The sequence below is a fragment of the Anser anser genome, assembly GCF_964211835.1.
Source record: "Anser anser genome assembly, chromosome: 1".
In the NCBI taxonomy this organism is placed as follows: Eukaryota; Metazoa; Chordata; class Aves; order Anseriformes; family Anatidae; genus Anser; species Anser anser.
This window is the reverse complement of record NC_139720.1, coordinates 99496665-99523123: the sequence shown is the minus strand read 5'-3', so window position 1 is coordinate 99523123 and position 26459 is coordinate 99496665. Positions and strand designations below refer to the sequence as shown.

General features: G+C 41.1%; 1 protein-coding gene across 2 annotated transcripts in view; it reads left to right on the top strand.

Moving 5' to 3' along the window:
• The window catches only part of GSK3B (glycogen synthase kinase 3 beta), a 145876-nt gene that overhangs the window by 102320 nt on the left and 17097 nt on the right, over nt 1-26459 (top strand). For both annotated transcript variants that reach the window (XM_083811938.1, XM_083811937.1), the window contains exons 7-8: nt 5835-5932; nt 17084-17179. In XM_083811938.1, the coding sequence (XP_083668064.1) occupies nt 5835-5932; nt 17084-17179 (194 nt within the window). The remainder of the gene's footprint in view (nt 1-5834; nt 5933-17083; nt 17180-26459) is intronic.

Here is a 26459-nt window from a genome sequence, read left to right as displayed (position 1 = left end):
CTCTGGAGGCACGTGCAGCGGGGCTGTCTCATAATTCCTTGGGAAGAACCATCGTGAGGTGTGTCCCAAACCTGTTTCCAGCCAGTGAAAGGGATTTGCCTCTCTATCTCAGGTGGTGACTCCCAGTGCTGAAAATAAGCATGGGTGTTAATTTACTGAACTACTCTTTCATCTCTGATTCAGTTTCATCTCTTCGGTGCAGAAAAAGAGAGATACCGGTGTTGAATTTGTTCCTGATGACTTTCGAAGCATTTCATGTTTCAGCCGTACTCTGCATCATCGAGTCTGATGATGTGTGCTGGCTCGGTGTCCAAAACTTGCACTGACATGGCACGCATGCCCGTAATCCTCAATTTTGCTCTCGTTCTGACATTCCAAAAAGTGTTCCAATTAAGTAGCGATGAAAAGTACTTTGTGCTTTGGCATTTGGCTACTAGAAGCTGCTGATTTTACAGCCTCCTAGGGCTACTTTTCTGACTTTCTTCCCTTTTAGTTTCTACAGATGGTTGGTTTCCAGCAAAACAACCTTGAGTCACCTCTGAGATGGAGGAAATCCATCAAGACGGATTAAGGGATAGTGGGGCAGAGATGACTGGATGAGGAAAAAAATGTAGGAAGGCAAATGTGCCCCACAGAGGTTCAGAAGGAGGAAAGTTCTTAGTTTGAGCCTTTTCTCATCCATTCAGTATGAACTTTTTCTTCTTGAAAAAAATAACAAGTTTGGGGAGCTAGGACATGATGCAATGAATGCTGCTCATGCAGTGAAGATGGGAACTAACTTTTCAGCTTGGGAAGGCAGAGTTTGAGATCACAACGTTGAAATATGTGCACAAAGTATGCTGTCGCAGCCAGCCTTGGTTAGAAATGGTCATTGTCCACTTGCAGAATTCAAGCTAGTATTTTGCAGGTTGTCACGCATGATGGTTTGTCTTGAATTAAAGAGAAATATAGGTTCTTTTACCTTCTCTAGTGCTGGAATGGCATAAAAAGCAAGGCGAGTACCCAGATCATATTATTAGACAAGTTTATGATCACCTTATAACTGTGAAGATCAATAAAGTAATAGAAATGTATATTAATTTAATAAAAGCTTTGTAGTATAAGAGGCTATGTGAGTTTTTGAGTGCTTAAATTACTACAGGTCATTCAGATAATGGTATTTGTCTGTTTCTTTTGGATTAACCTGAGAGTACACAGCCATTCACTCACTCCCCCACCTCTTTGGAATGGGGGAGAGAAAGGTAAAACTTGTGGGTTGAGGTAAATACAGTTTATTATTTTTCCTTCCTTTTCAGTCCTATTAATATAAGGAATACGCAAAGCAAGTGATGCACGATGCAGTTGCTTACCACCAGCTGACTGATGCCCTGACAGACCCCGAGCAGCAGCCTACTCCTCATTTTACTGAGGAGCATGGCGCCATATGGCGTGGAATATTCCTTTGGCCATTTGGGGTCAGCTGTCCTGGTTCTGTCCTCTCCCAGCTCCTTGTGCACCCCGAGTCCCTCGCTGGCAGGGCAGCACGAGGAGCTAACAAGTCCTCGACTCAGTGCAAGCACTGCTCTGCAACAACTAGAACATTGGTGTGTTATCAGCTTTATTCTCATCCTAAATCTTAAATACAGCACCATACCAACTAGTAGGAAGAAAATTAACTCTATCCCAGCTAAAACCAGGACAGTGTTTTCAGTCTATAGAAGATACGACATAAGCTGCTTTTGTTACTTGTGAAAACTAGCTGCATTTACTGCCTGTATTGTTTAGACTGCATTCTACTAAAGGTATCAAGAAAGTAGCTTTGCTCATTTTCTTCTACATAAAATCAATATAATAAAATCAATATAATAAAATCAATAGATTTCAGTATTTTTTCTTAAAATTTCACATCATCCCAACATGTTTGGCATAAGGATAATTCATTAAATTTCATTCTCGTTTTTCTATTAACATCCTCTCTTATTTATTAACCAATTTAAAGCATTAGAATAATAGTCATGTTTTGCCTTAATTAGATTGCATATATTAAAAAGAATATACATCTCTTCCCATGGGAGCCAGTACTTACACTGCAAATGTACTCTGAAAGATTAAACTCTTAACAGTTAGCTTTGACTGTAGAACACGGCTGAACATGGTCTGTTAAGAAGCTATCAAAAACTAATACGACCTGCCTTATCACTTCTCTTAAGTTATATATCTTTAAGTACAGAATTCAGTACAGTTTTATTTTTCTAAATATAGAACTTAGTACATTTTAAAATACAGCATTTAGTACATTTTACTTGCTTTTTAGCACATCTCTTTACAGAATTTAATACGGTTTTAGTACATTTTCTACTTCAGGATTGCAGAAAATGTTACCATTCAAATTTGGAAGATAAATTCCAAAAGGACAGATTCAAAAGAGTAGTAATAAAAAAAAAAATAGTAAATCATTGTGGAATGAAATTTCAGTCCTCTTAAAGTCCGTGGCAAAAATTTCATTAAATTTCAGCAGAGTCAAAACTTACCATTTTCTTCCTCATTGTACATTATTCAGCAGAATTGTATAAACACCTATGTAAATTGTATTTGTTACCATCCCTGCTTTCAAGCTGCTGAAGTTGGCTTCAGATCTCTGGCTTTAATTGAGAATACTTCGAAGATTTGCTCATTTCTTTGAAGAGAGGATGTTGCCCAAGTCCGAATTTGGAAGTGTGTGAAATGACACTCCTGGAAAAAGTTGTGGATTTCAGAGCATCTGTGGTGTGTGTTGATTAATTTAAAGTATTAAAGCAAATAAATCAAGGAAAATTAAACCACCTTTTAACGAGGCATTAAATCACCTGATTTGATGAACTTCACTGCACAAGGAACAACTGCGTAGGTTTCCAGTGGATTTGCTGTGTTTGATGGATTCCCCCGGCACGAATGCCACAAGCATTCCTTAGACTTCACCAGCTGTTCCCTCATGACCTACATCCTTTTTATTCTCTTTCCCACTGCAGTGCCCTCAGCTTTCTCCTGCATCCAGCCTTTTTCTGTTTGCACCTCCTTTGGCTTGTCTGCGGCTGCATTTGTGTTCTGGACAAGCCAGGCAGGTCCCGCAGGGACTGAGCTCTCCTTTCGCAGCGGTGGCGCTGGTGCATGCTCTCCCTCTGGTTTTTACAAAACTTCTGAAATGGATTCAAGACCTCTGCCTTTCAGACTGGTCTGAAATTGGCTGGGGGAGGGAGAAGGGAGCCCGGGAAGGGATAAAACAGCACAAAGCCAATTTCACAGAGAAGCCAGCCAGGTTATTTAAGAACAGTTTTACAAAACCACAGTCCAATTCAAAAAAAAAATATGCTAACTTAGTTTCCAGATTTTAAAAGGAACTGAGTTCTGAGTGCTGACTTACTCAAATACCAGCTTTGGTTTTGTGCATGTTCTGTCTTTTCCTTCCCATATATTGTTTCTTTCTCAGTCCAAAGTAAGTGTTGGAATAGTCGATAATGATTACAGCTTTGGGGTGCCACTTGCTTCGTGTATTCACGTGGAAAGGACTCTGCTTTCTCAAAACCCCTTAAGGTGCCTTTACGTGGACTGTTAGGTTACAGTGCTCAGCTTAATACATTTAATCTGTTTCTCCACTGCTTCTGAAGAAATCTGTTATCTATTGAACTGTTGTGTAAGTTCCTAGAAACCCAACCACATTTTTGACAGGCTCTTGGTATGTGACAGAAGTAATACTTTGCATCATCCTTTTGTTGTATATATTGGTCTGATGGCTGTAGTTATCAGTTATCAGCTGCTGAGCAGTCAGATGCAATTAATTATTCTTTATTTGATGCCTTTGCCCAAAAGAGATCTTGGCATCTTGGTGTCTTTATCAGCTTCTACTAAATATTGCTAAACGTTCACAAAGCGTGTGGCTTGTTTGCTTGTTGAAATTTGGCTTAAACTTGCGATTAGTTCTGATTGCCATTTGCATTGCAAGTCATTACTTTTTAGGGTAAGCACTGATGCAAATTTTGTCCTAAGGCATTATGTGACAGTCCATCAATTTGACTTGGAGAGGCATTATGTTGAAAGCTGCAGTAATTTTTTGTCTGCCATGTGTTATGATTGAACTGTATCTTTCTTGAGAAGAGGGGAAAATACTTCTACATTATCCCACTCTCTCTTTTTAATATGGACACGGGAAGGAAAAGTCTGTTCTCGCTTCCCAGTTATTGTTATCAATCTTGAATTCCTGATGTTTTTATTTTTGTATCAGTCTCTAGTGGTTTTGACAAAGTAATAGTCAACTGTTAGAGGACTATCAGGTGTCAGTTATAGCTAAATATTTGTGTGTTGCATGTATCCTACTTCCCAGTGGTGTTACTTGAATACACATGGGGAGTAAGGATCTTCAGCATGGAATATCTCCAGCTGGAAAACGTCTCAGGAGGTAGATTCATAGAATCACAGAATGGTTTGGGTTGGAAGGGACCTTAAAGCCCATCCAGTTCCAACCCCCTGCCATGGGCAGGGACACCTCCCACCAGACCAGGTTGCTCAAAGCCCCATCCAGCCTGGCCCTGAACACTCCCAGGGATGGGGCAATTATCTGGGTTTTGAGTTGTGGTGGTGCTACTGTTGCTTGCTGGAGGAATATTCTCTTATAAGAGTATGCAAGAGCTCAAAGAAGCATGGGAGGAAAGTGACTGGTTCTGTTTTTTTCTCTTTTGGGGCATTACAGTCTTGTAGGCTTTATAAATCTTTTGGTATTGATTACTTTTTTAAGATTTTTGTGTGAGGTTTCAGGTGTACGTTTGAATAAATTATGACTTTTCTAGAAAACCTTACAGACAACCTATTTTTTGGAGAAAGTTTGTTGCATCTCTGTCATACTTGTAGTCTGTTGAGCAGTTCAAACTTCAGTATTTGGTGTGCAGTTGTAGCAAATTCTCACAAGTATCTTCTGTCAAGTGTTCACTGAAACTGCTTGGTTAAGTTTTTGTTCAGAATGATTGTTTTGGAGGAAAAAAGCTAAATCCTGTAGTACATGTAGATGCATTCTTAAGCTACTGTTGTAGTATTGAATTGTCTTATTTCTATATAAAAAGATACACCTGTAATAGATGATGAAGATTGTCTTACATTGAGGAGCAGCTTCTAGTGGCTAGATTTGGTTTATGGTATATGAATGAAAATTAATTTATGGCATCTTTTACGGATGCTGTTGACCTATGTCTTGCAGCACTGGTGTTCAGCCAAGTTTGCAAATGGAACTGGGATAAAGATTAGGTCTTGATGTGACTCTGAGGCTGTCTAAATTATTACGTACTACATATTACTAGTAATATTTGCAGTACTGGCTTGTCTGCTAATGTATATATGCTTTCAGTACATAGATGAAAAATTAATCCATTCAACATTCAGAAACAGCAAAAACATCAGCTGTTGTGGTAGGTGATAACTATGAGTAGTTCATGATCATTGTGATTTAAGAACCACACAGGGCTTGGGGAAGTTCCTAATTTTCCCATGGCAGATATACTGTTCTTTTCCCTATGTGTATAAGTTTTAATGTCAAGATATGCGGTGTTCAACATTATTTTCCAGTTCACATTGTCTCATTGTTTGACTCTAGAATACCTGCCCCCCTATTGCTTTATGCCACATATCTTTGTTTCCTAGCTGTAAATTTAGGAGAGGAATGTTTTTGGTTTTTAGCTGTGTTATATGCAGTATGAAACCTGGCAAGTGATAAAATTAGTAGCTTAAAATTTCTGTGGTTTTATATATATATATACACATCTATAAATGGCTCAGTACATACCTTTTACTGATACCTTCTCTTGTCCTCTGCTTTTTTTCACCCTTTTCAGATGTGTGGTCAGCAGGCTGTGTATTGGCTGAACTGTTACTAGGACAACCAATCTTTCCAGGTGACAGTGGTGTGGATCAGTTGGTGGAAATAATCAAGGTATGGAATGGAATTTAAAGTGTGTGTGCTTTTTTTTTTTCCCCAACTCCTTTGGAATCAGTATGAAAATGTTCATTGTTATGAGCTTGGCAACATATATTTTCAGTCACTATTGTACAATGAGTTGTGTGTAAACCGTGACTGAAAGCACTTCTCGTGTTTTTGAGAACTTGATGATCTTTATTTGTCCCTCTTGTAATCATGTGTAATGATATATTATCTTTTAATTACATAGGGTTTTGTCCCGTTAAAGGATTGCACTTTCAGTGTGCTTGGAAATGGTGCTTCCATACTGAGCCAATATTTATGCATGTGTGATTCTCATTCTTTAAGAATCTGGCTCTTTTTTCTTTGTTGCACGCAGTTAGTACTTGGCTTGGAAAAGAGTGTTATTAAATTTCTTTGTGCCAGATTCTTCACATATGTAGCCATCTTCTCTTCCTCCTTCCTACCAGTTCTTTGAGGTAAGGGGTGAAAACGTGCACTCCTTTTTGCAGCTGGAGAATTGGGACCTAATCAAATGTAGGGGAGAATACCTTCCATCTGAAAAGTCTTATTTTTGAAGTGAAAAAGACCTAATATTTCAAAATATATAACATTTATATATCGCTTAAGTTCAAACACATCTTGATTGATTTAATTTGGTAAGCTGTGAATATTCTGTGATTCTCAAATTAGAGGCATGGAAAAAATAATTCATAGCTTAAAAGATTGGTGCCTGACTTCCCAGCATCTATCCAGTTCAGCTTTGGTACCTTTGAAATGTTCTTTTCCCTAGTATAACCCTCCTCATTCAACGCCTGCAGTGCATCTGTACTATGCACGTAGTAAAATGGGAGCATTACAAAGGATAAGATGTATGCGTGTGCTTTTTGGCTTTATTTCATCACCACAAGGGGACTGTACTAAAAGAACTTCCTTCTTGGTTTTGCCGCTTAACAGCTACCTTGATACATACATGTTTGTGTCAACTTCCTTCTTTTACCGATTATTCACTAGAACTGTAAAATCTGTCTGTTGCTGGTGTCTTTGTCCCTGTGTTAACACAACATCTGATGCCAGCCAGCTCCAAGTTGTCATCCTGCTGCATGGAGAATGTGAGGCTCAGTGTTTCTGTGGCCTGCTCTCTGGTCTCAGTCAGATGTGTCCTGACCTTTCTAGGCTCTTGTCACGTCTCCTCCAGTGTTTGACTACGTAAACCTAGCTACTGCTGCAGTGGTTTTATGTCTGTACTGCTGGAAGTCATCCAGTCGATTCCTTTCCTCCAGAGGCTTCCTGCACCTCCTTCTCCTAAGACTTCCTTGGTTTCTTATTATTGTCTTTCAGCCTAGTGTATCTCAAACTCAGTAAGATCATGTTGGGTCAGTTTACACGGGAAACATCCGTGGAAAAATAAAGTTGCTGTCACAAGCAGTGCTGATGATGACACAAATGATAATTTTATCTTCTTGAGAAGCAACTTGGAGCAGTGCAGTGCTTTCCATTGCACAGCTTTTGTGAGAAGTAAATCGGCCCCTCTAAACACTTCAGAGTGCTAGAGTTCCTGAGGAATTCGTACGATAAACTGTGCTGCTTGCCATCAGAAGTTTGCAAAAAGTTCTGTTTGGTTTAATTAATGTCTGCATTCCCAAGAAACTATATCTAATGAGTTTTTGTGAAAACTACTGTTTATATCACTGTGAAAGTCCTGTAAGTCCTTCGTGGCTCAGTTAGAAATCTGAGAGTAGAGAGGCCTTATCAACAAAACCGTAGTGCTCTGGCATTGCTCTGACTTAAACAATATCCAAGTACAATAATTAGGAAATGGATGTCCTCTCATTATTGAGGATGTTTGCCAAGCAGAGATTGTGGTTTTGTTTGAAGCTTACTAGAAGCAGCTTTCATTAGCTGGATGTTTTCAGTTCTGCAATATTGGAAGAAAACATCTGTAAACTAATAATTTTATAGCATATATGTGCTCTGATTGTGATGATTCTGCTTCATTTACACTTGTGTGAAATTATACTGAAGCAAAGGAATACTTTAATAAAATTGCTGTTGGTCTGTGTACAGTCTACGGTTTCTTTAAATACTGCTACCATAAATTGTAGTAATTTTTATTGACCAATTCATAGAATATCCCGAGTTGGAAGGGACCCGCAAAGACCGAGTCCAATTCATAGTTGAATATATAGTACTGGCAAACTAATGTCATGTTGCATGATGCAAGAGGAGTGTCTGGTGTAAAGGCTTGATCTTCGGTAAATAATAGCTTGACATGATGATTTTCACCTCAGAAGAAACAGATTACTGAATTTCTTTAAACTAGAAAGGTTGATTCTGAGTGATCATCCAGACCTATGGGTTTTTTTTGGAGATGTCTCATCTCCTCTTAGATACATACCCCTTTGCACACAGAAATTAAGTGAAACAGCTTTAATATAGGAATAACTCCATTTTAGAGGAAGCCTAGTCTGTTCAATTAAAAGGTTACTGTTCAGAGAATGTTTTAGGAAAGTCTGAGAGAACAAATGCTGTAAATCTTTAAGTAGAAGTTATGAAAAAGGGTGTTCACTGGATCCTTAAATAAAATACAATGGAAAATGTAAATTAGAATGGGTGGATGCCATGAATAATTTTCTGCCCATATATTTGTTACAGAGAAAACACAGATTCTCAAGGCAACAATAGAAGGGAAAATGAATGTAAACTGCCTAAGGGAACTGTTTTTCAATGCCCCTGTACCACATCTCGTGTTGTGAATTTGTGTATCAGCTATTCATAAAAGCACTGGCAAAAGGCTGAGGTGAGAATAGAAAGAATTGTACTTGAGGATAGCGCAGCCAACAAAATGTGAAACATGAGGTTATTTAAGATTTCATTTAGAATAGGGTTCATTTAATTATTTTTTTTTTTACATATGGCATCCACCACTTCCATTTGATGCCATAGAATGTTTTTATCTAAAGTTTACGTTGTAACACAGACTTATTTTAATGTTTGCTGGCTGTAGGAAAAGCAGAGCTATGGGATCCACCAGTTGTAGGGTGTCTCTTGTGAGACCCCACCTGGAGCCCTGTGCTCAGGTTTGGGGCCCCCCAGTACACAAAGGACATGGAGCTGTTGGAGCAGGTCCAGAGGAGGGCCATCAGGGTGATCAGAGGGCTGGAGCACCTCTCCTACGAAAACAGACAGGGTTGTTTAGCCTGGAGAAGAGGAGGCTCCAGGGAGGCCAGTACTGGGGTACTTCCAGTACCTTAACAGGACCTACAGCAAAGCTGGGGAGGGATTCTTTATGAGCAAGTGTATTGATAGGACAAGCAGTAATGGCTTGAAATGGAGGATATTTGGGAAAAACTCTTTATTCTGAGGGTAGTGAGGCACTGGAACAGGTTGCTTAGAGAAGCTGTGGATGCCCCATCCCTGGAGTTTTTCAAGGCCAGGCTGGATGGGGCTTTGGGCAACCTGGTCTGGTGGGAGGTGTCCCTGCCCATGGCAGGGGGTTGGAACTGGATGGGCTTTAAGGTCCCTTCCAACCCAAACCATTCTGTGATTCTAGAACAGCCATGAACTTTCTACAAAGTTGCAGCTTGGGAGCAGTGCTTCTTGTTGCACTGTGACCATCTTGGAGCATCACATTTCAGATGGCTTCCTTGGAATGTATGTCTGAAATTGAGGGACAGAGAAAATGGAGTATTTTCAGTTCCCCAAAAGGACTAGAGTAAAACATATTTATCCACGCATCTGGAAATGCATCTGACTTTGATCCATTAAATATACTTGAATCCCCTGCAAGAGGTCAGCTTAGAAACTTTTATGCGGGTTCCTATCAGTTCAGAATGACTAAGAGCAACAATCAGTCTTGTAGCATGCTTCAGGCCAAGATGAATTTTTCACTTGCTTACTCAACTGTGATTATTCAGAGTTCATTTCACAATACAGCAATTGGATGCTGCATCTGGATATGAAGTTTCTGCATTAGACTGGAGAATGACTTTGAAATGCCACCACGTTAAACAAGTCTTCCTGTCTCACGCAGCACCAATGACATCCCCTCGGTAGTGGTGGTCATGAAGGCAGTATTTCTGAGATGTGTCCATCCAGCATGGCTTGTCCTTCCCACAGGCTGCGTGCTCAACATCCTCAGTCCCTTGCTTTGTCAGAAACATTTTTGGCTTTTGTCAGACTTTGATTCACTTTCAGCAGCCTTACTTCATTTCGTGCAGTTTTTGAGGTCTTCTCCAGCCACTTGTGCTTGGAATTTCTCAAGGCCTGTTCGCCAACTGTTCCAAAAACCTGTGCCCCTCTAGAACCACAGCATCATGTTCATATGAATCAAAAGACAGCGTCCTTATTTTTAGCTTCTTTCTCTCTTGTTCGTATTTCCTTAGTCTTCAGTCTTTCCATAGTAATACTTCTTTCTTTCCTTCCTTGTTTCTTTAATAGTTCTTCAGTCTTTCCAGATGTTCTAAGTCTGGCTGGGAGAAAGAGATATTTGACCACTTACCCCTGACAAAAGGATATTTGATATGGGGAAATACTGTCTCGGAGCTCCGTCTGAAGAAATAATTAATCTCAGCACATTCTTCTTGAGTACTTTCACCATTACAGGAGAGAAATTACATGGTGTGCTTTTTCCAAGGTTTTATCTTGGATGGTGACTCTTCCTTATTATTTTTAGCTCTTGCTGGCTACTCTAAATGTTAGGTTATCCCATCGCTAGGAATATCTCAAGTGGGTAACCCGATATATCTGTTGTAATTCATGCCCCTGCTGGCTTTCGAGTGACATCTCCTTCAGAAATGTGCTAGTTCCTGAAGCAGGCACAGCAGCACTTTGGGCTGCATCAGTGGTCAGGTAAAGAAATTACATCAGCGCAAATGCCACACCTGAGAGAGCAGCAGTCCCTTCACAGCTGGAAAGGTGAAACTGCTCCTTGCAGCAGCCCAGGATGGTTGCAGTTGCTGCCTAGCTAGAATCTGCAGCACAAGAGGGATATTGCTGAATACAGCTCAAAAGAATTGCTCTCAGCCTGCAAGAGGGAATTTTTGGAGATGCTGTCGGTGTGGGCTGCTACCTAATTCCCCTTCGTTGTGCACACAGCAAGGAATGCAGCCGTGGTGCCTGCAGGACGGCCATGCCTGCCATACAAGCTTGGATGGGGGAATTCCTGGTCCTCCCCCACACTCTCTCGTGGTGCTGCAGAGCGTTGAAACCATCAAAGGAAAACTGGCTGGGATATCCCCCCGACTGACCCATCTTCAACCATAGCTCCCGCAGAACAGGGTTATTCTGTGTTCCCCTTGCAAAAAGGGAATTTCTGAAACATCATGGTTTTCTTTCTAAGATAAATACTTATATGCGTATTTACTTTCTGGAAGGGTCTGTTTAGTTTACCCTCCCTACTCCCCTCAAAAAATGGGGGAGAAAAATCTTTGTCAGAAGAATGAAACAGCAATACTCATCTGAGCAGCCCTGGCAAACTGGGAGGACCACATCTGCTAATCTGCTTTTCGTTGTCTTTCCCAGAAATACTTTTTCCCCTGTCCGTGCTGCAGTCTTGAGGGTGAGGTGCATCGACTAACTTGTGATTGTAGGAAAGGGTTGCAGGTTTTTTGGTTTGGGTTTGGTTTTTTTGGTTCCTCTGGACTTACATGATTATTCCTTGCACCGAAGAATAATAAAATCATCTTCCCATAGTTAGGAGGAGGGCAAGAGGAAAAGATTTATTAAAAGACAACCTCAATAGTATCAGGAATCCTAACCACGTGTAACTTTTTGGTCTCTGACAGTTTTACTGAGCTGAACGCTAAGTATAGACTGCAATTATAATATATGGCTCACACTCAAATGTCAGGGTACTATTTTGGGCTCAGTTTTTGAAATAAAATAAGTTAACTCACAGTAGTTAATGGGGAGAGTGGAGCTGTCTCTTCCAGGAGAATAAGCAGTCGGAGAGGAGGCTTCTTGTTATCAAACGTGGTCCTGCACTGAGCGAATGTGTGGCACTGGGACCGTCTGTCAGCGCTACGCAGCACCCGCTCGTCTCTGCTGCGGGCTTTTGTCTGGGTCCTCTCCCATAAAGGAAGTCTTCTGGCATTTTCCACCCTGCACCACATCACAACTTGGCTGTTCCTGTGCCTAGTGCTATTCCACACTTGCAGTGCTTGCTGGCAGGCAGTATAAAAAGTTGATGAACAATTATACTCATGTCAGCAGTGACAATGGGTTTCTTCCTATTCCTGTTGTGTGGCTGTTCTTGAGTTTGTGAATAGAAGAAATCTCTATATTTAGTTGGCTTTCCTTTTTCTTTGACAAGAGCATGCTTTTGAAAGACTGTGTATATAAAATGTACAAGTTTATTTTTTACCATAGACCTCTTGAAGCATTATTTCTCTGACCTGTGTTTACTGCTTGAGATTCTAGCACTGAATTTAAGTAACAATTTGGCATACCTCTAACGACTTTCTGAAGAGGTGCAGACATGTTCACAGAAGTATTAATTATGCCATCTGGTAAACCACACACACCAGATTTTCTGGAGGACATTTCCTTGTAAGATTGCACAGTTTACATAGGGAGGGCAGTGTACCACTGTAACTGTGGCTTTCTGGAGGACTGAATTAAATAACCATCTTCTTCCCTCTCGAGTTCACTTCAGTCCTCACCAGCCAGAGTCTCTAAACTCTCCGTCTACCTATGCATTTAATTGATTTTGATATTTTGGCAAACATTTAGCAGTAACAATGACTGTCAGAAAAGGTCTTTATTTCACTGGGGTTTGTGCAAAACTTACAGTTTCCTCTTTTTCATATGTTGCAGCAGTGTGGTTTTGGTCTTAAATAACCCTGCACATTTTTGTGCAGTGAAGCCAGGTGTGGACAGCCTCTGTCTTCCTTACTAGGGTGTAACTAAGGCATCCTTTGGAGCTGAATATTATTCATCCTTATGTGCACATTCAGTTGCAAGTGCATAAAATGAAGATCATTATGCTATTTGTAATCAAATTCAGGACTTATTTCAGATACAGAATTTTCTTGATGTTGTTTGTTAGAGATGTGGTTATAGATTTTCTTTAATTCTTAAGATATATACCATTATGCTATCTTCATGAACCCTATTCCTGGAAGAAAAAGTATTTAGGGTTCTTCATCTATTACATGTGAATGTTAAGGAATAACTTTCCAGAAAATACTTGTAAAAGCTCCAGTGTTCAATTTTTGTCCTGAGAGAATTAAACCAGCATTTATCTTGTCAACAAGTGTATTCCTTGGTTACTCTTATTAGATAGTTTCTTTTTCCATGTATTTTTATTTAAGAGATGATGGTGACTATTGGGGATGAAGAGTAACAGCATTTGGCTGCTAGCCTGTTGCCTTCACTTGCAAGATCTCTTCTTACAAGTCTTGCATAGTCCCCGTTCATTCATTCAAATGTTAAGTCTGCATTCTAGGTACAGTCGAAAAAAACCATCCTTTTCTTTGAAAATACCACCTTTCACAAGACTGTCCCCAAGAAACAGAAGTAGAATAACATGTACTAATCTGCATAGACCTGAATAATTAAGTATTGGTCTCAATATTTCTTAAAAGCTTTCTGATGTAGGCAAGACTGGGGAAGGATCTTATCCGTGTATAAAAATACCTGCAGGGAGGGTGCAAAGAAGCTGGAGCCAGGCTCTTTTCACTGGCGCCCAGTGCCAGGGCGAGAGGCAGTGGGCACAAACTGGACACATAGAATTCAGTCTGAACACAATAAAACAGTTTTTTATCATGGGAGTGGTCAAATACTGGAGCAATCAGAGAGGCTGTGGTGTCTGCATCCTTGGAGATCTTCAAAATCTGCCTGGACACAGCCCTGAGCAACTGGCTCTTGCTGACGGTCACTGCCCAAGCAGGGGGTTGGACCAGATGACTTGTAGAGGTCCCTTCCAACCTCCGTTTTCTGTGAAACCTCTCTGCAAGGAACATCTGCTCCACAGCATTTGCAGAGCTGGTATAGCAAGAGCAGTTGTTTCACAGAGTAATTCTGCCAAAAACGTACCAAGTAATTTATGCTTCTCCTTCGCATTTCAAACAGAAATAAGTCATATGCATGACTTTAAAAAAAAAAAAAAGTTATCCAGTTTTTGTGATAACATAAATGATTGCTACTACTCATCAAGGTTACTCAGTTGTATTCCTGATGTACCTAAAACACAGTGTAAATCAATAAGGCATGATTTTAAAATTGTGCAGCAAACCATCTTCTAGGCTACAGGGGTTGGGGTGTTTCCATCCTTTGCTACAGGGCCTCTTCCAGACATGTCAAGTTACCCGTTCAATTTTGTAGGTTATCACTTCATTCATCCCGCTTCCTTTTTTTTTTTTCTTTTTTTTTCTGGATTGTGACTTGAATTTGACAGTCTTAGAAGCTGCCATTTTTCTTCCTGTGTACTTTCCTCTTCGTTTTCTGCCTTAATCTGCCTACTCGCAGTACAAATCAAAAGCACCTAGACACCAGTGGCGTGGCTCTGCAATCTAGAGAGAACAAAGTAAATACACTGGGTAGTTAATGTAAGTCACTTTTCCTTTTGTACAGTTATTTTGTGTGTCAGAGGCTATATAATCAAAAGGTCAGGCTTTCCCTTCTTTCATATGGCATTATCCCTCTTCAATACCTTTTCTAATCTTTCATGAGACCTTAAGCACTGTTGATTAAATGCTTCACTATCTTTGTCACCAGGGCTTGAGCTTAGGGAGTTGCTCCCTCCCACTATTTGCAGTTACAGATGTGGCTTTTTGTGAAACGTGTGGCTGGGCGTTGTCCTTGGGTCCTCCCATGAAGCTGCCCTTGCCTATCTAATCCAAAATCTCTCCCATACTATAAACAGTCTTTACTTGAAGATACTGGCACTGTGTAGGCTCTCGTTCTGAGCTCGTTCCTTGGGAACTGAGCCAGATTCTTGAATTTTGGCTATATAAAAATGTAATTCTTGCCTTCTCTTAGGAATGCTATTAAAGTTTTGTTTTTGAGGGGGTGGGGAGGTGAAAGAAGGTAAGCTTTTAAACAAGTTCCCCTTATGAAAGGAAGGCCTTAAAACATAGTGAGCCTCTAGAAATGATGGGAAAGCAATGAGAATTATCTATAATTTTTCAGGAAGTTAACTGATCCGAGAAACTTCCAGGGTTTTGAAAATGGTTTTTACCCTGAATTGGAATGAAAATGCTATTTGCAGATGTGAAATTCCATCATCTTTTTAGAACCAGCAACGTCATCAAAGCATGGAGAGCGGCCTCGGGGGGACCTTGCTGGCTGGTAGCTGGGGGAGCAGGCCAGTGGGGAAAGGGCATGTTTTCTGGCAGCCCTTTTTTTCCTTCCAAAGTTTAGTAAAACATACGGGATCCCGTAAACAGCCTCTTTGCTACCCCCTGAGCAAAAGAGGCGTTTTCAGATGCACACAGAAAAATCCTCTTGTCAGTTTTGAGTGTAACGTTTGGCTTGTAGAGGTGGTGGGATTTAAGTCCTGGTTAGGCTCGGGAGGTAGGTGTTCTGTGATCCTTCTTTCATGTGACTTGTCAGATACATCTATTGTCCAAGAAGCAATTAATTGCCTGAACGAGTTGTGGGGGGTTATTTCCTCTTCAGCCTGCTGTTTATTTGAAAGATTGCTTTGTTGGGTAGGTATTTTAACTTGTTTTGCACAGATGTATTTTAAATCATAAAGAGAAACCAGGCTCCTTTCATAGTACCTGCTAGTTTTTCTGTTGTATAGATTAGCTGAATGGCGACACTTGTCCTTGTCCCCTTTGCCTGCACTTGAGCATGCTTGTGCCATTTCCACTCCTGTAGCAGAAGGAAAGTAGTCACAGGTACCAGAACATATGACAAACCACTTCTTTATCGAGCAGTAAGGTAGAGTGCTAACATCAGGTTTTAGGCCGTTTCCTGATGGTGACAGTCTCACGACGAGGTGAGGACGTCAGAGCAATCCGTATGGCAAGAGATTTGCTGCAGGGCTGGAGCAGTGTGGCTGCAGGGCTCCTGCAGGAAGGTAAACCTGAGCTCAGCATAAAGGACCAACTCTGCCTTCTGCCCTCCTCGCTTCCCCTGCAGAGCACCAGCGCAGAACAGAAAACAGTGGGACTCCTTGCACTTGCTTTGCAGCTCTTTTATATGGGTAGAATTGAATGTACTCTTAGGATTAGTAATGGTAACGCACTAACACTGCATTGTCCTGCTTAGTCCCTGAGGGGATTTCCAGGATCCCTTCAAAATCTGTCCAGCCCCAGAAGGAGGTGTGTGATTGTGTATTATTCCTTACACGACTACCAATTTGCATGCACAAATAACAGTTGTGCACATTCTGGGAATGAGAAGTATAAATTGTGAAAGTAAACAGGAAGTACACGCTGTAGATGTTTCCAGGCTATGTTTAAACTAAGTTCATCTTTTGCATTGGACTACGGAAAAAAAACATTTGTAATGAGGAAAGAAGGAAACTTCAGCTCCTCTAGGCAGTAATTGGCTTGTCTTTTAAGCTCGTCAGAGGGCTGTTGTTCCTGACTTAAAATGCATTTTGTTTTACTGGACTGATCCTTAATCAGCCACATGCGATGAGCTGCAATCTCTGAATAAGTTCAGCAGTACTGTTTTATAACATTAAAATTATAGTAAACTCTATTCCCCACTGAAATATCACTGAGTTTCAGAAAAATGTTGAATTTTGTGAAAAATTCTACAAGAGAATAAAATTTTTGATACTGGGCTTTGGGTCACGAATGAAATGCCACCAAGAGACTTATATTGGAGCAAGTGTCACAGACAATTAGACTAGATCATGTGTCGTATGATCAGAAGTGGTGAGGGATGGGGCTGTTCAGCCTGGCGCAGAGAAGGCTCAGGGAGGATCACATCAATCTCACTCAAAACCCAACAGGACATGGTCCTGGGCAGCCTGCTGTATCTGACCCTGCTTGAGCAGGGGGCTTGGACCTGGTGGAATCAGGAGAGGAGGTCCTTTCCAACTGAAATTTTTGTTATTCTGTTCTCAATGCTGTATTAATTTACTAGTTGTACAGACTGACTTCAGTTAAGTTTTCTCACTGTGTAAGAGGTTATACTGGACTCTTCCAGATCCACGTGAATCTCAAGCATACGTAAACAATTTATCCTTTCTTCTTTCCTTCCTAGGTTCTGGGAACGCCTACAAGGGAGCAAATTAGAGAAATGAATCCAAACTATACTGAATTCAAATTCCCTCAGATTAAGGCACATCCATGGACTAAGGTGAGTCTATACAAATTGGATAATAACAACATGTGGGCTGAAACTAAAAATTCAAGAAGTTAAGTTTGATTGTTCAGTGTCTGTGGCTTTCAGTCTAAACTAGGTGCCTTTAACTATTCTGGGGACCCAGTAACTCCTGATTTAGGTAAGGATAAAGAAGGTATTGAAGCAGTGTATTGTAATATATATTGGTTGTGGGTTTTTTTTGAGGTTGCCTACAAGCATTTTTTTAAACAGTGGTGCGTGTGTTAGTAGTGGGTTGCAATATATCTAAATCCTGTCATGCTATAACTCCTGATGTGCACAAAAGTCACTTAGAAATGAGAAAGCGTTCCGTTGACGTGTGACACTTCTGTAATGCTGCTACGTAATCTGACAGTGAAGGTTGACAGTCAGATTCTTAACTGGTTCTCTCAAAAATAATATACTTGTGCTCCTATAGGTGTGCTCTTGAGAGTGGTGCTTTTTTCATGGAGTTACTTATGACTGTTTTTGCTATCTAGCCTTCAAAAGGAAGGGCTATTGCAGTAATACTGACAATATTATAATCTCCATGATCAAAGTAGAAACTGCTAGCATTACAGTAAATACATGGCCACATAGTTAAGCTATCTTCCACATGGACAAATGATGGATGTTTGGTTTGTGAAAGGGTAAAAACTGATAGTTTAATTAGCCTCTAGGTTGTAGCATAAGTTAGAAGTCAAGTCTTAAGCAACTGAAGCCTGGTTGTTAAGATTTTCTTTTTGCTGACTGAGAAATGGCTGATATCGCAGTATATTCTCATCATATCTTAATGGCTCACATTTTCTTCTGCTAAGAGCATAGTGCTTTATGCATTAAAGGGTCTTGTTCCTAGCTCAGCACATGTCCAGGTCAGACTCTATAGGACCTAATGCTCTGTGGTGGTGTAAACTCTGGATAAACTAGCTAGAGCTCAATGTGGGTCTTAGTGACAGCTGGCCATGTACCTGGTAGGTACGTACCAAGCCAGGTACTCTTAAGTCACTATTTTTGTGATAGATTCTGTAGTGTGTTATGCACCACTATAGTTCTCCTTTTCCCCAGTAATACCTGGTTTGTATTTCTGTAACCTAGTTTCTGTGGGTTAAGTGATTTATAATAGAATGAGAGGCCAGTAAATCCATCAATGCTTTTTAATATCTTACATTAACAGGAAAAAAATAGGGAAAATGAAATCCCTGGGAGTTGGTCTCTTCTGCTTCAAATTGCACCATGATAAAAGTCACAAGAATAAGCCCCAAAGCCTTATAGCAAGGAATTCTAGGGTTGCTTCTGAACTTCTGCAGTGAAGGTGTTCTGTATTTGAGGGGTTAAACCAATATGCAATGGAACAGGGGTGCTGAGATTTACTGTAGTATTTATAGAGTTGAGCATTTAATCTAGCTGTGCAACTCATCTTCTGCCTGAATAGTCTTAAGAATTATCTATCTGCACTTGATGATCACAATAGAGATTTTTCAGCAAATGTAACCTTCAAGAAAAAAATGAGAGTTCCTTCTATTTATATACGTTATAAATGAATGGTTGTTTGGACCTCCTAAAGGATCGCAGGTGAAACTAAGCTAATTAGAAAGAATTGAGAGGAGCTTGTCAGGAGATCAAATCTGTGTTCCACATTAAGGCACAATTACTTCTGGAGAGCTGGACTTGCAACATAGCTTCTCATTCTTAATTCATTCTACACCTTCTTCCTGACATCACCTGGGTGTACAACAGCATTTAAAGCAGTCTACTACAATTGGATGACATGATGCTTCATTTATGAGATCTGTACTTTTCTTATTGTCCATATGCTAAATTACTAAAATGGATTATCCTGCATGGTGTTGTCAGTGATGCTCATCCTCTTACTTCTAAAGATCCTTTCCTCTCACAATTTTGATGTTGAGCCATGAAAGATTTCAGTAAGTGTCAGCAATATTTTGGCTTGTTCCTCCTTACCCAGTTGTATCAGTATAACATCTGATGGCGCAGAAGTGGAAGTGTACATCCTTTGAGTTTCTCGATGTTAGAATTGTGAACAGTGACTAGAAGAGAAGAAGTACTTCTGAACTACGATTGTAGAGATGCAGTCTAATGAGCAGAAGAGGAATGACACAGAAAAGGGGAAAGTGCAAATGGCTTTTGTTATAACTCTGTGTAACTAGAGTGCCACAGCTAGTTGCAAGCAGGACTTTGACAGTTTCAGCCTCAAAACCACAAACCTTTGTCATCTAAGCTAAAGAGCTGCTGAAGACTGCAGGAGTGATAAGGCTGTTATTTTTGTGGACTAGTTAGGACCAGAGGACTCAGCAGTTAGTTTCTGTGTGGAAAAGCTTCCAGGCAGCTGATTTTCAGCATGCTTGAGTGAAAATATAATCACTGCCTGATATAAGCTCTTTGAGACAAGGGCATTCCCCTTGTTGTTTCGTTATGGTTCAGGGAGCTTTCTTTGGTCTGCAAAAGTATGTGTAGGTTGCAATTAAGAATTTCCTTTGGATGCTGTAGTATGTATAAGTTGCAATTGAAATTCTCTGATGAGGACTTCTATTGGACGTACCTGCTGATGGTCTGCTCTCTGCATATTTCTGACAGGCTTAGACATGTTTTCCTTCTGAGGATCATTGTAGAGTTGGGATCTGCTAAATTTGCGGTTATCTACTAGATGGGGAAGAGTGGTGGCTAGTGTTGTAGTAAATTGAAATAGCTTTCAAGTTTTTTTAAAGGACTGGGTAAATTGTTTGAGACTGAATGAGGATGAGTCCATGAAGCGATGCTATTTCTCAGATTCATCTAGTTTCAGGCTTAAACTGGATTTTGAGCACAAGTTTTATGAAAGTTTGAAGTCTGCCTTCATAGACGTAGCTTAGAGTTTTCAGTGGAAATGGATTGGTATCATCCGTATACGTACTGCTATCATCCATATACATACTGCTATGATGTAGTAGTATAAAGACAGACATCTCATTAACAAGGGACTGTCGTCTTAATTTAGGAGAGAATTCAAGCTAACACTAAAAATATTTTTCTGTGCTGCATCAGTAACATGAGATTACAGTGCAGACTGTTCTGACTGGTTTTTCAGTCTTACAATTTGAGATTCAAATGCTTTTGTAACTTGAGAGCCTTAATCTCTGGATATAAAATATGTAAAGCCCCTCTCTCCAATATAGTCCTATGTTATCCAAGCGCATGCATGTTTTTCTGCCAGTTGTGTGTATGGTGTGGAAGATGACTGGAGTTTACTGTGTCCCTAGCCAGCAAAAGAAAAAAGAATCTGAACTTTCCAGCAAGCTATCAAATCTTTCTTCTAACACAGGACTTGCCTCTTTCTTTCCACTGCTTCCCCTATCCAAAGTGGGGCATTTTAGTTCTTTTGGGGTGGGGGTGAGGGTGTAGGGGGTTCCTCTTCTGAATACAGGAGTATTTAACTTAGTAACGTAGCTGTTCTTTTTGTCCAGACCTCCCTTTGTTTTTTCTTAATGTAGGACAGTTTGTATTCATGGAAATGCGTCCTACTGCTTGTCTGCCTTTTTCCAAGAGTAAGGGGCATTAAGTTATAAGTGAAGCAAGGCTTTACAGGAGTGGTAATTTCTTTTGCTTGACAAAATGATACAATTGGGGAGAAAATGGCCAGGCTACACCATCTCTTCAGGTGTGTCACGGGTCAGAAAACTTGTCCATTTTTTTCAGATATATTAGCTCATCAAATAGAAGTTTCTTTCCCTTTCTGGAGACTTTGCTGCTGCTGTTTTTACAAGATCAGAACTTCCCTTCTGTGTATTTCATCTACCTTGGCTCTGTGAGCCTTGTTGTTGAAAGTGCACAGTCTGATCTCTGCTACTAATCTTTATCCTCATTTATCTTCTTCTGTCTAAGCTTCGTCTACACTTCATAATTGTGTGACCGGAAAGCCCAAAAGAAAATCTGAGATCAAATGCAAGATTGTATGTCATAGGGTTGTTGAAGTTCAGATTTTGTTAGTTGTCTCTCAATCTTTCGGCCTTTTTGAAGGAGGCCAGGGGCAGTGGCACGGCTGAAGAAAGGTATAAATGCGTGCTTCATAAGCTTGTATTAGCTTGGCATTGCTTGCCATGGCCCTTTTACAGCTGGCCTTTATCCTGGCATGAATCAGATGCTACCTTCATATCTCAAGCCCTTTGGGTTATGAAAAACAAAGACTGTTCTGTGATTATTTCCAAAAATATGAAAAATGCCTGTACGTGATGGCTGTCCTACCACATTCCCACCTCCAGCTGGTAAAGGATCTTATCTGAGTAGCACTGTAGTACATAATAGAATTATGTACTTGAGGCCACTTCTACATGGAAGAGATGACATGTTTGGATTTTTTTTTTTTCCCTTCCAAGGATACTTCCACCTGCCTGCCTGTAATGGGCAGTATGGTGAAGTGACTTATCTCCTGAGCTAGAAGCATGCACGTGGTTCATGATGGCGAGCAACTCAACAGGTTATATCAGCAAAGGTTGTTTCCTTTAGTCAAATCATTAACTTCTCAGCCTTGTCTCCATTGGATAGACATGGAAGCAGAGCCAACTGCAGAGAACTCTTTAAAATGGGCAGTGCAGCTCTTTAGTGTGCTGTAGTTCAGTGGCTCTTGTTTTTCTCCTGATCTAAAGATACATACAAGACTGTTCACACATGTAAGTGCTTTTTCAATGTACAGTTGGTTAGGTAAGTCTTCAGTGTGCTACAAAGAATGGCTTCATTCACCACCCCCAAATCTATAGGTAGCAGGTGTCTGCATCGTAATTTCCAAGACAGTATGGCAACAGAAAAAGACAGGAGTCATTTCTCTAACAGTGGAAGAGAGAGGGAAGAAAAAATTGTCATGTCTAGGTTTTGTGCATCTCACCCCTTCTGCAGTGTATTCTTCTGGATGAATATAGGAGGACTTCCTCCCACCACAGACCTTCCCATCACAATAAAGTTGCAGCAGATTAAGGCAGGGTCCCTTCCAACTTCATAAGCGCTTACATTTTTGTGATTTACACCATTAAGCATGCTCTTCTGTCCATGTCTTCAAGCCAAAATATTGTTTCAGAAGAAAACAGCGTCCAAGATGAAATTTTAGGATCTGGTTCATATTCCTTCTGACCCTTTTCTGAAGCAACCAGCCACTCTTGGTTACAGTTTGAAGTTGTACAGAAACATGGTTGTGTTGTACTATAGAGTAGCTTTGGATATTGAGTTTATGATCCATTTTTCTGCCTACATTATAAATTGCTAATATTATAAAATATTGGGTAAATATTTCAGACCAAATATTTTGTGTGTGTGTGTCTGTTTGTGTCCTTGTATATGTTTTACCATACTACTCACTGCTCCTTGAGTGTTGAGTTTTTCTGGACTTGGAGCAGGCAGTCCTCACTGTGGGACTGGGACATAAAGAGTCTGCTCTCTCTCATGACAGTTTTTTTCCACTCTCCAGAATCAGCCTCATGTCCTCATCCTGTCCTACTCCTGCTCTCCTGGTTCTTGTCTGGTTTTAAGCAGATTGTTTTGCTTGTAATGCTTCCAAGTGACTGCTCATACTGTAGATTCAAGGAAGAATACAAAACAGTGAGATGGATAAATAGCTTGTTTTGTCACTCCTAATTATAACTGATGACAAAAGAAAATGAAAAATGAAAAGTCTCCAGTGAGAAATCTTGTTAGTGGACTTGCATTTCAATCGAAGTTGCAAACTCTTCTGAGACTGGGGTCTCATCTTTTGTAAAGACATGAAGGTACAATGGAGACTAGATGTTTCTTTGGGTGCAATTTCATAATTAGCTTAAGTTCATCGTAAGTGGGGTCTTCTTTCTAGTTCCCACCTGCATATTCTTGACGCCTCCCTTCTGCATTCTTGTTTATACAGTACTAAAAAGTTCTTGAGGGGGAAAAAATAAAAAGTATTCAGGATCTAGGCCATCTTTCTTACCTGACTGATCGTTCAGACCCAGCTACACGTGCTGGGACAAGAGAACAGGGCAGACATGCATGGCCAGGAAAGGGCAGAACTGTCTTTTCCATGCGAACTGGAGGTGACTGCCTGGTGTGAAACCATACCCTTGTTTCTTTCTGAAGAGTCTAGTTCTGTTTTTCACTTGTTGGGTGATGACTTTTCAGGCAAAGACTGAAAACAGTTCTGCTGGAGACTAACTTAAAGAAATAAAACACGCTTTTCCTGGCAAGTTCATGTTTCCTCTCTCCTTTTGTAGGAGCAATGATTTCTGACAGTGTAAATCCCTTATCTCCATCTAATGCATGAGAACAGAAGCCAGGTTTGTCAGGTGATACGTTACCATGCCTCTGCCCAATTTGTATGCAGTAAAGAAAGGACTATATAATAATAAATAAGTGAGCACGTCTGTAATACTAAGACATGTTTTGCATCAGTGCAAATACAGAAATCAAAAACTAAGTTTAACAAGGCTTCTGTAACGTGCCGGCTGTCCTGCTGTCCCGTTGCAGCGTGTCTGTCTAAGCTGCTCATAGTGTCTGCCCTGCTGAGGCTGGGATCCTTTCCAGAGGGGGATTTTTTGGGTTCTCTCTGGGAGGGGGAGCTGTCTTGTTCCACTTTGCTTTGTGTTGCCCTCCCATAGAGCCTGGTAGAAGCAGAGCATGCCCTGGGTGATAAATGCTGGTTGGTTCTGGTTTTGCCAGGCCCTCAGTGGAAGTAGCCCAGTAAGAAGTGTGTGGTCTCAACGCGAAGGAGCTTTGGAGACAGGTTTTTGGTTCTGTTCCCAGTTCTGAGTTGGCTCATTTGTAAACCACTTAACCCTTCTGTCTTTATTTCCCTGCCTGCGGAAGTGCCATCTGACAGGGATTTTTGACTACTAAGGCATTTGCTATTTTTGAGATGCTTTTAAGGAAAAAATGTAGGGATTCAATCAGAGAAGAAAGTCAGGGAGGTTATATATATTTTAAGGTAAATCCCCAAACCAGTGCCTCTTTGGTGGACTTGTGTAGTCTTCATTTGTATCACGTAGTTTTACGTGCTTCAAAAATAGCAAAACGGCATATTTCAGAAATGCCATTTGGAAATTCTCGGGGTCTTGGGCCGAGGCTGATCCCCAGAGCAGGACTTGAGCATTAGCTTTGGGTTTCCTTGTCAGGTGAAGTTCAGTACAGACACTCTTGGATGTGTTTCTTCCCTTTCCTTCTGTTTAGGGACACGCCGCATTTAACTTGCGTGACTGAAACACTGCTTCGTGTCGTCAAGTTGTGGTAATTGCATTGCGCGACTGCATTTAAAGAGTTGACTTGATGGTCGTGTCCTACATCTGACAACTTTGAAGGCTCGCAAACAGCGCGAGCTTTCTGTTGAAGGGAGGAGCTTTCCCCGTTACCTAATCTTGAAGTGTTTCCAAAGAGGCTTGGTCGCCCTCCTTCCCAGTCTGGGGCATGTGCCGTCAAAATGTGCTTACAAACTGCAAGGAGATGTGCGCAGACTGTCAGCCTCAATCGGGGGTGTGGGTGGTTCTTGGCACGGCCTACGCGGCTCCGAGGCTGGTGAGGAAATTTTTAACCGTGGTGTCACAAACTTGATGCGTTAGCAACAGATGTCATTTTAATAAGCCTCTGCTCTCTTAGGGAGCGCAGCGTGCTAACAGGGCTTGCAGTCTGCATGCAAAACGCGGTGGCTGATGGCACGAAGCGATGCCTTTCCGCACACGTTGGCTGGAAGAGCACCTTGGTGTAACATTGGGGAGCTTTGGCTTTGGCACTTAATTAGAGCAAGAAGACGGAGCTCCATGTTGTGCGTGGAAAGTCAATGAACTGAAAGTCAGACCAGGCATTCTGCTAAAACAATGCGTAGCTCTTGCCCCATGTGGTTTTCTCTGAGGACTGAATGCTGATGCCAGTGAAGTGCAGTGGGAGCACCCCATGCTTTCCATCCTTTTTCTTTCGTCTTACGATGTGTGTGTGCTTGCGGGGGGGGGGAAGAATTGAAATTCAGAAAGGGTGTGAACTCTACTACACTGGTAGGAACCATTTCAAATCAGAAAGAAAAAATGTGGCTTGCTCTGCTAGCGCACAAAAGGCTTCATCTAAATTGAAGTCATCTGGGGATGAGAGCCGAGTAGTGCACCAGGGGCTTGGCAATCATTTTTGAAATGTTGAGGATGGTGGTAGTTCCTGAAAAAATGAAGAGGGAGTTGCATGAAAAAATCCACGCTGATGGCAGTGTAACGTAGAGAGGGCAGGCAATGTGTCTGGCCTCGCTGCCTGCCTGTTACGGGCTGTTGGCCTTCGAGCATCACCAGCATGCCTGAACAAAGAAGGAACTTGCACTGCTCCCCCAGCTTTTTGGTGAGGTATGGATTTATTGGAACCTGAAGGAAAGAAAAACAAAAGCACCAAAAGCTGCGGTTTTGGATGAGTCAGCATTTCCATTTTACATGATCATTCAGAGATTTTTGTAACTCATCCAAAAACATAAAGGAAAAACAGCGACCTGGGTCTCAGCCTGAAATTCATTTGCTTTGCAGAAACAAGAGGTTTTGAGTTATGCAAGTGCAAATTTTCCTTGAGTAATACTGTATGTAAAGCCTTTCTTTTGCATTTGTTTATCTCCAAAACAGGTTCATTTTTTAAAATGAAAACTTGAGCCTTCGGTCCCTCCTGTGGACAAATAGCCTTACAAAAGGTCTTGTTTCATTTTAGAAAAATGAATTGCTGCGCCGGTGGGGTAGTATTTGATTGCTTTAAAAGTTCCTGTCAGTGTTTTATTTTTGTTTTTGTTTGTGGACTTGCTGTGCATTTTGCCCGGCCATATTTAGTCTGCATACTAAATGTTAGTCTGCCCAAACACTTTACTTTGTGCACTTAGCTTTTTTTTTTCCTTTTATTTCCTTTCTCCTTTTTTCTTTCCTTTTTTTTTTTTCCTTTTGCTTTCACCCAGATGTATCTTAGACTGAGACAGACCTTGCTCTGACGGGCCGGATTTTAGTCCGTGCACTAAATTTTAGTCCGCAGACTAAAAAAATAATCCGCGGATTATTTGCTAACTCGATTCCCTCACTGAGAACTACCTAGACCTTAAGCTCTCACCACAGCCCGAGCCCGGGGGGAGGCTTCACAGCTCACGGGGAGTCCTGCCGTCCGTCCTCCCACCGCAGTGCGTACGGCGGAGCGCCGGCGTGATGGGCCTGTGACCGTCCCCTGCTCGTGTCCCGCTGGAGGGTGGCAGCCTCTGGTGTAGTTCTCGGTGGGTGAATTCGGCAGCCTTCCCGGTTGGAAATGTGTCGGATCAGAAGAGCTAAAAGAA